The 12,470-nt window shown below is 46.2% G+C and overlaps 1 protein-coding gene across 1 annotated transcript in view; it reads right to left on the bottom strand.

Annotated features, from left to right (window-relative positions):
* The window catches only part of fars2 (phenylalanyl-tRNA synthetase 2, mitochondrial), a 137,174-nt gene that overhangs the window by 29,358 nt on the left and 95,346 nt on the right, over positions 1-12,470 (bottom strand). The window contains exon 9 of the mRNA XM_080864793.1: positions 11,512-11,687. Within this exon, the coding sequence (XP_080720919.1) occupies positions 11,512-11,687 (176 nt within the window). The remainder of the gene's footprint in view (positions 1-11,511; positions 11,688-12,470) is intronic.

The raw sequence follows: 12,470 nt of genomic DNA, 5'->3' as shown, positions 1-12,470 counted from the left end.
CACCTGTGGACACAAACTCTGGAGCGAGTCATGGATACAAACAGTCAAACACGTTTCCTCTGCAGGGTGTGTGAGCTCAGAGCAGAGACATCCTTCACAGGGCTGATCAGGGTTTTCCAGTCAAGTGCAACATCATCATCATCATCAGGAGGAACTAGGAAGTGTCCTTTGGGGAAAAGGATGCTGGAATTCCCGGCTGAGCCTGCTGAGACAATGATGGGGAGAGTGCTGCTGCTCCGACTAAAGCAGGAGATTACTCCACAGCATCTGTCTAAACTACCACAGTCAATCTTCACCTCACCCGCCTCCTCTCCCTCTCTCCCCTGAGTGTGGAGGGGGAGGGGACTGTCAACTTGACTGACAGCTCTGTCGGCTTATCGAATTGGTCCCGGCCCGGTCGCGGCTGACAGTGTTACCGGCGGATAAATGCAGATTTGTGGGGGATGATAGCGAGCCATCAGCTTTGATTTGCTACTACACGAGACGTTTATGGTGCAGGAGAGAGAGAGCTCTGTTTCCTCTCCCCTCGCTCTCTCATTCGATTAACTTTGGAGGAGAAATATATTTGAGAGGCTGCAGTTTCCGGCAGCTTTAGTGGGTTTTAGATCAATTTGCAGCCATAATGCACATTATGGTTTGTTTGGAGATGAGTCTCACATCAACACTCGTCCAGACTGCAGTGGCCACTTATGAAGTCAGACTTTGAACAGCAGACTGCACTTTCCCCCGATTTCAAAAGTACTTAGCAAAAGCACGAGCACCTAAGTGATGATTAAACATCCACAGCAATGATCAATAATGAATCCATAAGTGTTTGCAGGTTCTTTGTGTAATACAAACAAATAGAAGCTGACATCAAACCTCAGGATCCAAGGACTTAGTATAGAAAATGTGGCGTAAATTAATATTTACATTTTAAATTCTAACCGCTCTGAGAATCTCTACCTTTCGTGGTGGACGGGTTTGTGTCCCGGGGGTTATGTTGTTGGGGGGCGGGGTCTCCAAAGGCAAACTGGTCCTGGGTGAGGGACCAGACAAAGAGCGGTTCAAAAGACCGCTATCGGGGGTTATCGAGACCCCGCCCTGGGTAGGGTGCCCGAGAGCGTCTGGTGGCCGTGTCTTGGTCCATGGGGCTCAGCCTGAAAAAGGGGCATGAGTCCGTCCTCCTCTAGGCCCACCACCCACAGGAGGCGACGCAGGGGTCGGTGCAAAGTGTGCCGGGTGGCGGCCGGGAGGGAGGCCCTGTCAGACCGATCCCCGACTACGAGACTGAATTTTAAATTTAAAATAAAAATAATAAATACAGTGGTCCCTCGCTATGACACGCTTCACCTGTCGCGGCCTCGCTGATTGTTTTTGTGCATGAATGTGAAATGCGTTCAGCTTGTCAAATTTACATAAATCTTTGATCCCAGCAGTGTGACTCTGACGTGCTGTATGTTTGTAAGTTTCTCCCCAACAAACACAACAGTGTGGATGACACGTCGTCACCTGCGGGTGTCTTTGGTTTCATTCTCTGATACTGGACTTATTTTTCTACGAAGGTTTGAACTTTGTGTTTAAACAAGAGAGAAAAGTGTGAAAGTGTTCACGCCTGTCTGAGGGGAGTGTATAAAGTGTAGTGAGGGCTTTAACTGCCTTAAAACATCTATATAATTGTAAAAAATAAAGTTGGCTACTTTGCGGATTTCACCTATCGCAGGTTTTTTTTCCCACCCATTTATTAACGTTCCTATTTAAGTTTTAATTTTATTAATTTATCATTTTAATCTTACACTCATTTCTGCATTTCTACAAAATAAACACAAAGTTTAAAAATCATATCTATCTAATAGACTCCAGTTTGTGCATGTAAATGGAGAGTCCTCTTCACACACTGAGGTTAATTATGGAGTTCCACAGGGTTCAGTGCTAGGACCAATTCTGTTTACATTATACATGCTTCCCTTAGGCAGCATCATTAGAAGACATAGCATACATTTACACTGCTATGCAGATGACACCCAGCTCTATCTGTCCATGAAGCCAGATAACACACACCAATGAGTTAAACTGCAGGAATGTCTTAAAGACATAAAGACCTGGATGGCCGCTAACTTTCTGCTTCTTAATTCAGATCAAACTGAGGTTATTGTACTCGGCCCTGAAAAGCTTAGAAATATGGTATCTAACCAGATTCTTACTCTGGATGGCATTACCTTGGCCTCCAGTACCCGTCTCTGGTTTCTTCCTATTAAACGGGAGTTCTTCCTCCCCAATGATTGTATGATGTTGGGATCTTCTCTTTGACATTGTGAGGTCTTTCCTTTAAAATCTATAAAAAGCTTCAGACCAATGTTGTTGTGAAGCAAAGACAGATAAATAAATATTTGCATTTAGTGTGTACAACAGAATTATTAATTACTAATGCAATATTTTAAATATTAGGAGCATTAAACAGCACTTTAAGTCTAATAATGAAAGGATGTGTGTTCATATCCTCACACTGGAATATCCTGCAAGGGTTTATCCTCTCACATCTGTGATGCACAACCAGCCTTTCTGTCATCTTCAACGTTCATACGCTCCTATAAACATGTGTGAAGTGTGCTCAGGTGGGTTCAGCGTAGCTGCTGATCAGTGTCTGCTCCTCTTGTAAATATAGAGTCAGTAAAGGTAAAGCTCCTCCTGGGAGAGTCGGCCCTGTCAGCTCAGCGTCACACACATTTATTGTAAATCACTGCGACAGCTGAGCATCGATCAGCGGGGGCACTTTTTAAACGCCGATTGGTTTGAGGTGAGGCAGGCGGAGACGGCGGCACGGCGGGGTTAAAGCGAGTCTCTGACGGCCGGTTCGTGTTTTTGACGAGAACAGTCTCGGCTTCTTCATCACTTTTTCTGGATCCAGTTCGGGCTGTTAGCAAAATTTAATATGCTGACTAATGACAGCCGAGCGATCTGTCACAGCAGGGAGAGCAGAGAGGGAGGGAGTCGGGGTTGGAAAGGGTGAATACGTTAACACGGAATAAATGTTCAGTTTGTCTTTCGGAGACTTTACTCTGGGAAAAGAATAAAAGCTCAATAAATCACCGAACGTCTGGGAGCAAACAGGATTAATCTGACGGCTCGGTTTTTCCACCTTTGCATCCAGATTTAGCTTTTCCCTCTTCTGAGACATCGTTCTATCCATTCACACACACCTGCAGTGCTTTGATCATCAGTGTCATTAATGCACCTGTACAGGTGTGAGGGCTGAGGGTGCAGACAGACTTCAGGTGTTTTTGATGGCTGAACTTAAACAAAGGCACAAAAGTTGTTTGTGGATGTTGAAATATGGAAATGATCCCGTATCCATCTAATGATGTGAGAAACATCTGAGCAGCAGATTCATCCAATCATCGTCAGGCTCGGCAGCTGTGTTGGTCAGTCTGTGCAGCGTCACTCACATCCTGACGGCGTGCAGAGGCTGAGAAGATGACATGTGGTAGCATCATGTGACACCAGGAAGCCGATGTGTTTGGTATTCAGAGTACATCAATCATACTGGAAAAGTCCAACCGTGGACTGTGTGACCTACAATGACACACCGATGAACGTGTTTGTCTGAAATCTGCATCATTGGAGGTAAAACCCTGAAACAGTTTTTAAATCACTACCAATCAAATTTCTTTAAATGGAAAATCAGCTGATCGTTTAAACTAATTTAAATGTTTCTATCTCTCACCAGTGAGCTGTAATTATTATAAACTATAAACACCCACTGGAGGGAAATGTCCGAGTCCTTCCTGGTGGTTTTTAAACGTCGGGCGGTAAAGCCGCTGGCCACATACTTTTGGATTGTCTCCTTAAATTAGTGCTGCACGAAACACCTGCATTGCACCTTTCCTCCTCCCTAACCTCCCCCCTCTCCCCCACACGCTGTCATTTTCTCTGCTGATGGCTCACACTCGTGTCTCCCGCCTCCACCCGTAGACGCTGTGGTCGCCGGCCTCGCAGCCTAATGATGATGATGATGACGATGATGGTGGAGGGAAAGTTTCTCGCTCTTAATTGCAGTTATCAGCTCGTTGATTAGTGCTGCATAAAACACCTGCATTGCACCTGTTTTCCCCCAAAACCTCTTCCTGCCGCTCGCTCCCTTTGTCTCCCAGCCTCACTCTGACTCACTTTATCTGCCTGTCCCACACAGGAGCCCCAGCTCCTTCAAAATAAAAGCTTTTCTCTAGAAAATCCTTGACTTGTGTGCTACACCTTCATTTTCTGGATTATTTAACCCCTGGAGGATCTTAGAAAAATGCATACGCTATCGGACCTAGAGCCACAAATCGACCACGCCCAAAAAGTGCTATAAAAAATTTATATATTAATATTTTATTCCACTTTAAATTAGCCAATCTTTTAAAACTACTTCTCCCTGAACTATCCATGTAAAGTTTTAATTATATTTCGGGGGTTTTAACCCTTTTAATCGCAGTTTAATTACATGTGCGCACCGTTTTTTTTAGCCCCCCGAAACAAAACGAACAAAACATTTGAAGTAATATTTGATTGTTATTATAATTAGGCCTTTAGATGGACTAAAGATTGGCACCAACCTTCATTTCGATCGCCTTTTATTTTTTTTTTCCGGACCAGAAAATGGTCTCCAGGCGGCAAATGCTCCTCCTCTAGGCCGGAATCGGTGCATGCTCCCGGGTTGACTCGCGACGATGACCGGGGCATGTTGCGTCGGATCCCTTTTTCCAACACACACATCGGGTACCACGTCACAACAAATACGTCATTTCCTGTTGATTAAAAAAAAAAATCCAACCTCAAACGGTCCTGGGGCCGAAAATTGTCCCGCCCGATCAGCGGGCGAAGCCGCTGCAGCACGCCGGAAATGACGCTTCATTCCCCGCAGGTCTCTTTAAGCAGCCCGCTGTTTTCCAGCCCCGGGTCAAATGTGGAGCAAGGGCGCCACCCGGTGGACAAATAAAAAAATTACAACTCTAAGGCCAGTACTGCAAGCGGAAGCGGAAGCATTACCGATCACGATCGATTTGACCGTAATTTTTTTGCCGTGAAAAATAGCGTTTATAATGGGTTTCAATGGGGCACAAATCGACCACTAGGTCCGATAGCGTAAGTTTATCGATAGCTTAGCCACTGAAGCTAATTTCCAGAAGTCATACTGAAATTTTAACAGTAAATGTGACCGAACTTTTTTTTGCAGGTGTGTGCGTTTGTGTGTGTGTGTGAGTTTGTGTGTGTGCGTGTGAGTTTGTGTGTGTGTGTGTGTGTGAGTTTGTGTGTGTGTGTGTGTGTGAGTTTGTGTGTGTGTGTGTGTGTGGGTGGGTGCGTGTGTGTGGGTGTGTGTGTGTGGGTGTGTGTGTGTGTGTGTGGGTGGGTGTGTGTGTGTGTGTGTGGGTGGGTGTGTGTGTGTGTGTGGGTGGGTGTGTGTGTGTGGGTGGGTGTGTGTGTGTGTGTGTGCGCTCTGTGGGGGAAAAGGTCGCTATTTAAAAGACATTAAAATGCTGAAAGATGAATAGTGTAGGACATTTTTACGCACTGCAGGGCCCTCGCTGCACACACTCCAACACAAGATCGGGCGAGCGTGTGTTGGTGTGTGTGTGTGTGTGTGTGTGTGTGTTAGTTACAGTGATGTGGATTAGGAGTTCTCAGCCATAAGGTACCAACCTCCCACTGCTGCCCTTTACACACACACACACACACACACACACACACACACACACACACACACAGTCGTACTTCCTAAAAAATGAGATGTCAACAGCAGGCACTGCAGACTCGAAGGTGCACGCCAAGGACAGCTGTGTGTGTGTGTATGTGTGTGTGTGTATTGATTATCATTGTCATTTAGAGTAAACAGGCACTTTTTACAGTACAAATAGGTGTGTGTGCGAGTTTGTGTGTGTGTGTGCGAGTTTGTGTGTGTGCGAGTTTGTGTGTGTGCGAGTTTGTGTGTGTGCGAGTTTGTGTGTGTGTGTGCGTGTGTGCGAGTTTGTGTGTGTGCGAGTTTGTGTGTGTGTGTGCGAGTTTGTGTGTGTGTGTGCGTGTGTGCGTGTTTGTGTGCGTGTGTGCGAGTTTGTGTGTGTGCGAGTTTGTGTGTGTGTGTGCGAGTTTGTGTGTGTGTGTGTGAGTTTGTGTGTGCGAGTTTGTGTGTGTGTGTTTGTGTGTGTGTGTGCGAGTTTGTGTGTGTGCGAGTTTGTGTGTGTGCGAGTTTGTGTGTGTGTGTGTGTGAGTGTGTGTGTGAGTTTGTGTGTGTGTGCGAGTTTGTGTGTGTGTGCGAGTTTGTGTGTGTGTGCGAGTTTGTGTGTGTGTGTGTGCGAGTTTGTGTGTGTGCGTGCGAGTTTGTGTGCGTGTGAGTTTGTGTGTGTGCGAGTTTGTGTGTGTGTGAGTTTGTGTGTGTGTGTGTGCGAGTTTGTGTGTGTGTGCGAGTTTGTGTGTGTGTGTGTGAGTTTGTGTGTGTGAGTTTGTGTGTGTGTGTGCGAGTTTGTGTGTGCGAGTTTGTGTGTGTGTGTGCGAGTTTGTGTGTGTGTGTGTGCGAGTTTGTGTGTGTGCGTGTTTGTGTGTGTGTGTGTGTGAGTTTGTGTGCGTGCGAGTTTGTGTGCGTGTGAGTTTGTGTGTGTGCGAGTTTGTGTGTGTGAGTTTGTGTGTGTGTGTGCGAGTTTGTGTGTGCGAGTTTGTGTGTGTGTGTGCGAGTTTGTGTGTGTGTGTGTGCGAGTTTGTGTGTGTGCGAGTTTGTGTGTGCGAGTTTGTGTGTGTGTGTGCGAGTTTGTGTGTGCGAGTTTGTGTGTGTGTGTGCGAGTTTGTGTGTGTGTGTGTGCGAGTTTGTGTGTGTGCGTGTTTGTGTGTGTGTGTGTGTGAGTTTGTGTGCGTGCGAGTTTGTGTGCGTGTGAGTTTGTGTGTGTGCGAGTTTGTGTGTGTGAGTTTGTGTGTGTGTGAGAGTTTGTGTGTGTGCGAGTTTGTGTGTGTGCGAGTTTGTGTGTGTGTGTGAGTTTGTGTGTGCGTGAGTTTGTGTGTGCGTGAGTTTGTGTGTGCGCGAGTTTGTGTGTGTGTGTGAGTTTGTGTGTGTGCGAGTTTGTGTGTGTGTGCGCGAGTTTGTGTGTGTGTGTGTGCGTTTGTGTGTGTGTGTGAGTTTGTGTGTGTGCGAGCGAGTTTGTGTGTGCGAGTTTGTGTGTGTGCGAGTTTGTGTGTGTGTGTGAGTTTGTGTGTGTGTGTGAGTTTGTGTGTGTGCGAGCGAGTTTGTGTGTGCGAGTGTGTGTGAGTTTGTGTGTGTGTGTGTGTGTGCGTTTGTGTGTGTGTGTGTGCGTTTGTGTGTGTGTGTGAGTTTGTGTGTGTGCGAGCGAGTTTGTGTGTGTGTGAGTTTGTGTGTGTGCGAGTTTGTGTGTGTGTGCGCGAGTTTGTGTGTGTGTGTGTGCGTTTGTGTGTGTGTGTGAGTTTGTGTGTGTGCGAGCGAGTTTGTGTGTGCGAGTTTGTGTGTGTGCGAGCGAGTTTGTGTGTGTGTGTGAGTTTGTGTGTGTGTGTGAGTTTGTGTGTGTGTGTGAGTTTGTGTGTGTGCGAGCGAGTTTGTGTGTGCGAGTGTGTGCGAGTTTGTGTGTGTGTGCGAGTTTGTGTGTGTGTGCGAGTTTGTGTGTGTGTGCGAGTTTGTGTGTGTGTGTGTGCGAGTTTGTGTGTGTGCGTGCGAGTTTGTGTGCGTGTGAGTTTGTGTGTGTGCGAGTTTGTGTGTGTGTGAGTTTGTGTGTGTGTGTGTGCGAGTTTGTGTGTGTGTGCGAGTTTGTGTGTGTGTGTGTGAGTTTGTGTGTGTGAGTTTGTGTGTGTGCGAGCGAGTTTGTGTGTGTGTGTGCGAGTTTGTGTGTGCGAGTTTGTGTGTGTGTGTGCGAGTTTGTGTGTGTGTGTGTGCGAGTTTGTGTGTGTGCGTGTTTGTGTGTGTGTGTGTGTGAGTTTGTGTGCGTGCGAGTTTGTGTGCGTGTGAGTTTGTGTGTGTGCGAGTTTGTGTGTGTGAGTTTGTGTGTGTGTGAGAGTTTGTGTGTGTGCGAGTTTGTGTGTGTGCGAGTTTGTGTGTGTGTGTGAGTTTGTGTGTGCGTGAGTTTGTGTGTGCGTGAGTTTGTGTGTGCGCGAGTTTGTGTGTGTGTGTGAGTTTGTGTGTGTGCGAGTTTGTGTGTGTGTGCGCGAGTTTGTGTGTGTGTGTGTGCGTTTGTGTGTGTGTGTGAGTTTGTGTGTGTGCGAGCGAGTTTGTGTGTGCGAGTTTGTGTGTGTGCGAGTTTGTGTGTGTGTGTGAGTTTGTGTGTGTGTGTGAGTTTGTGTGTGTGCGAGCGAGTTTGTGTGTGCGAGTGTGTGTGAGTTTGTGTGTGTGTGTGTGTGTGCGTTTGTGTGTGTGTGTGTGCGTTTGTGTGTGTGTGTGAGTTTGTGTGTGTGCGAGCGAGTTTGTGTGTGTGTGAGTTTGTGTGTGTGTGTGTGTGTGAGTTTGTGTGTGTGCGAGCGAGTTTGTGTGTGTGTGAGTTTGTGTGTGTGCGAGTTTGTGTGTGTGTGCGCGAGTTTGTGTGTGTGTGTGTGCGTTTGTGTGTGTGTGTGAGTTTGTGTGTGTGCGAGCGAGTTTGTGTGTGCGAGTTTGTGTGTGTGCGAGTTTGTGTGTGTGTGTGAGTTTGTGTGTGTGTGTGAGTTTGTGTGTGTGTGTGAGTTTGTGTGTGTGTGTGAGTTTGTGTGTGTGCGAGCGAGTTTGTGTGTGCGAGTGTGTGTGAGTTTGTGTGTGTGTGTGTGTGTGCGTTTGTGTGTGTGTGTGTGCGTTTGTGTGTGTGTGTGAGTTTGTGTGTGTGCGAGCGAGTTTGTGTGTGTGTGTGTGCGAGTTTGTGTGTGTGTGAGTTTGTGTGTGTGTGCGAGTTTGTGTGTGTGTGCGTGTGTGTGTGTGTGTGTGTGAGTTTGTGTGTGTGCGAGTTTGTGTGTGTGTGTGCGACTTTGTGTGTGTGCGAGTTTGTGTGTGTGTGTGAGTTTGTGTGTGTGTGTGTGCGTTTGTGTGTGTGTGTGTGCGAGTTTGTGTGTGTGTGTGCGAGTTTGTGTGTGTGTGTGCGAGTTTGTGTGAGTTTGTGTGTGTGTGAGTTTGTGTGTGTGTGTGCGAGTTTGTGTGTGTGTGTGTGTGTGAGTTTGTGTGTGTGTGATTTTGTGTGTGTGCGAGTTTGTGTGTGTGTGTGCGAGTTTGTGTGTGTGTGTGTGCGAGTTTGTGTGTGTGTGTGCGAGTTTGTGTGTGTGCGAGTTTGTGTGTGTGTGCGAGTTTGTGTGTGTGTGAGTTTGTGTGTGTGTGTGTGAGTTTGTGTGTGTGCGAGTTTGTGTGTGTGCGAGTTTGTGTGTGTGCGAGTTTGTGTGTGTGCGTGCGAGTTTGTGTGTGTGCGTGCGAGTTTGTGTGTGTGCGTGTGAGTTTGTGTGCGTGCGAGTTTGTGTGTGTGTGAGTTTGTGTGTGTGCGAGTTTGTGTGTGTGTGAGTTTGTGTGTGTGTGAGAGTTTGTGTGTGTGCGAGTTTGTGTGTGTGTGTGAGTTTGTGTGTGTGTGAGTTTGTGTGTGCGCGAGTTTGTGTGTGTGTGTGAGTTTGTGTGTGTGCGAGTTTGTGTGTGTGTGCGCGAGTTTGTGTGTGTGTGAGTTTGTGTGTGTGCGAGTTTGTGTGTGTGTGTGTGTGCGAGTTTGTGTGTGTGTGTGTGAGTGTAGGCAAGGCAAATTTATTTGTATAGCACAATTCAACAACAAGGTGTTGTTGTGTGTGTGTGTGTGTGTGTGTGTGTGTGTGTGTGTGTGTGTGTGTGTGTGTGTGTGGAACCGATGACTCTGCCATCAGTCACCGGCCTTCAGCAGCACCACAGAGAGGATGACCTTTGCTCCTGTTTCTCTGCTTTTGTTACTTTTTCCTTTTTATTTTCTGTTTTGTTTTCCTGCAGTTTTTGTTTTTTCATCATTGGTTTCTGATCCTATATTTACTTTAAGTACTTTACTGCTGACTCTAAGCCTCTGCGGTGTAGAGGCTCTATAGTCCCTCTGGGCCACGCCGTGCAGGTTCTGAGAGTAACTCCACAGACTGTAAATAAAAGATGTAGCCCATTGGTTAGTGGCTTCTGAGTGTTTTGAAAAGGCCGTGATGAGTGATGGGCAGATATGACTCATTTCACTCTAATGGGACCAAATTTAAAAAATGAACTTGGCTTTGGATTCACAAAGAGCACAAACTCATGGCTGTGACCATGAACTCATCATGAGGTCATAAAGTTAGGGCTATTTTTCCATGCATGTTTGTACATTCGCACCCTGCTGGCCAGTAAATGCAATGCAGGTTTGAAGCACTTCTGCCTTAGCGTCACCTGCATCAGTTCCATGTAACAGAGTCTATGGGAGCAGCACAGCGGTGCAGTGGTAAGCCCTTTGTCTGGGCTGTAGGTGTGAATATGAGCGTGAACCTGTCCAGGTGTAACCTCATCTCGTACCATGTGATCGCTGCGATAGGCTCCAGCCCGCTGAATTGGATAGGCAGTTAAAGATGAATGAACAGTGAATAGGAACTACCCACTTATTGGTTTGCACTTTTAGCACAATGCTAACATGATGCATTAGCCAGCTAGCAGTTAGCATAAAAATAACTGGACTACAACCACAGCAAGAAGTGGCAGGATGCTGTTTGCTTGATGTATTTTGTCCATTTCATGATAAGAGATGTGCAGTTAAAAGCACCTTTTGCACTCCTTTGAGTTTTAAAGTATTATTATTTTCCTTTCCAGTCACCTTTCTCGCTCACTATGTATTAACAGACCTCTCTGCACTGAATCATATCTGTTATTAACCTCTGTCTCTCTTCCACAGCATGTCTTTATCCCGTCTTCCTTCTCTTACCCCAACCAATCACAGCAGATGGCCCCGCCCCTCCCTGAGCCTGGTTCTGCTGGAGGTTTCTTCCTGTTAAAAGGGAGTTTTTCCTTCCCACTGTCGCCAAACTGCTTGCTCATAGGGGGTCATATGATTGTTGGGTTTTTCTCTGTACCTATGAAGCGCCTTGAGACGACTTTTGTTGTGATTTGGCGCTATATAAATAAAATTGAATTGAATTATTATATAAGGTGCTACTAAACTCAGAGTGGACTGCAGCTCTTGATGCTAGCTAGCTTAGAAACCCGACTAAAGCTCAGAGCTAGCATCACAGTAAGAGGCTTTAATGCTAAAATGGCATATCAATAATGGCATAGTAATTCTTTGATAGTCTATCTGTGGTAAATACAGATCTGCTCCACCAGCAAATACCCTCAAATATTTGTTATATCACAAATGAACCAAAGCAAGACAAGCACTGAGTTCATCGAAGCTCCTGGTCCCTCACAACCAAACAGCTTGTTAATCACTCTCAACCTGGGATATCAATAAAGACAGTCACCTCAACCGTCGCTGATGTTTGCTTAATCACAGGGTGTACCAGCAGCACTCTGAGCAGGAGGAGGGAATTTAGCATCATAATGACCTGTGCAAAAAGAGCCATTTACTGACCCTCAGTGGGTTTTCTTACTTTGGGTGTGTGAAATTGTCCACGAGAGACACTTTCTCCACCAGGTCTCCTCCGATGGAGCGCACCAGCTCGTAGAAGTCGTTCTCTGTGAAGCTCTCTCTGCCTGCCTCGCTCTCTTTGCCGTTCGGCAGCCAGAAGGAGATGTCGTTATGGAGAGGTGGGTACTTACTGAGCGTCTGAAAAACAAACGTATAAAACAACAATGACTGACAGCTCAACTTAAAAATGTTCACTGTAAGCAATGGTGGAAATATTAACTGATAATTTCTCTTTACAAAAAAGTCCCTGAAAAACAGAGCTAGGCACACGATTGGTTCATCGTGTCGATAGGTAAGTAACTGATTAGCCATGGAGGTAAGTAGGTAGGTGGTTGAATGAGCATCTAGGTAGGTGGGCACTTGATTGGTTCATTAAATAGTGGTTAGTTATCTAGGCAGGCAATTATTTAGTCGTGTAGGTGAGTAATTGATTACCCAAACAGGAAGGTAGGGAACTGGTTTATTGCATAGGCTGGTAATCACATGTTTGGTTAGTCATGTACATAGGTGGGTGGGAAAGCAATTAGTTGGTTGTGTAGTAAAGCAAAGGAAAGGAATTGGTTGTTTAGATTGGTAGTTAATTAATTACTTAATTAGTTAGCCGTACAAGTATGTAGCTAGGTAGTTGGTTAAGTGTCTACATGGGTGGGTACTTAACTGGTTAGTTATCAAAGTAAGCAAGCAGGCAAGGAGTTGGTTGGTTGTGTAGTTATGTAAGTGATGAGCCATGCTGGCAGGTACACAGATTGGTTGGTTGCAAAGGTGGTAGATGAATGTAGGTGAGTCCTTAATTGACAGGCACGCAGTTGGTTGTTTGCACAGGTAGACTGGCAGGTATGTAACTGGTTAGCCATGCTAGCAGAGAGACTGGTTGGCAGGCTGGTTGTGTAAGTAGTTAGGAGGGTGGATGGGTAGCTAGGT

This window comes from Rhamphochromis sp. 'chilingali' (genome assembly GCF_963969265.1).
Source record: "Rhamphochromis sp. 'chilingali' genome assembly, chromosome: 18".
Classification (NCBI taxonomy): Eukaryota; Metazoa; Chordata; class Actinopteri; order Cichliformes; family Cichlidae; genus Rhamphochromis; species Rhamphochromis sp. 'chilingali'.
This window is presented reverse-complemented; position numbering and strand designations above follow the sequence as displayed.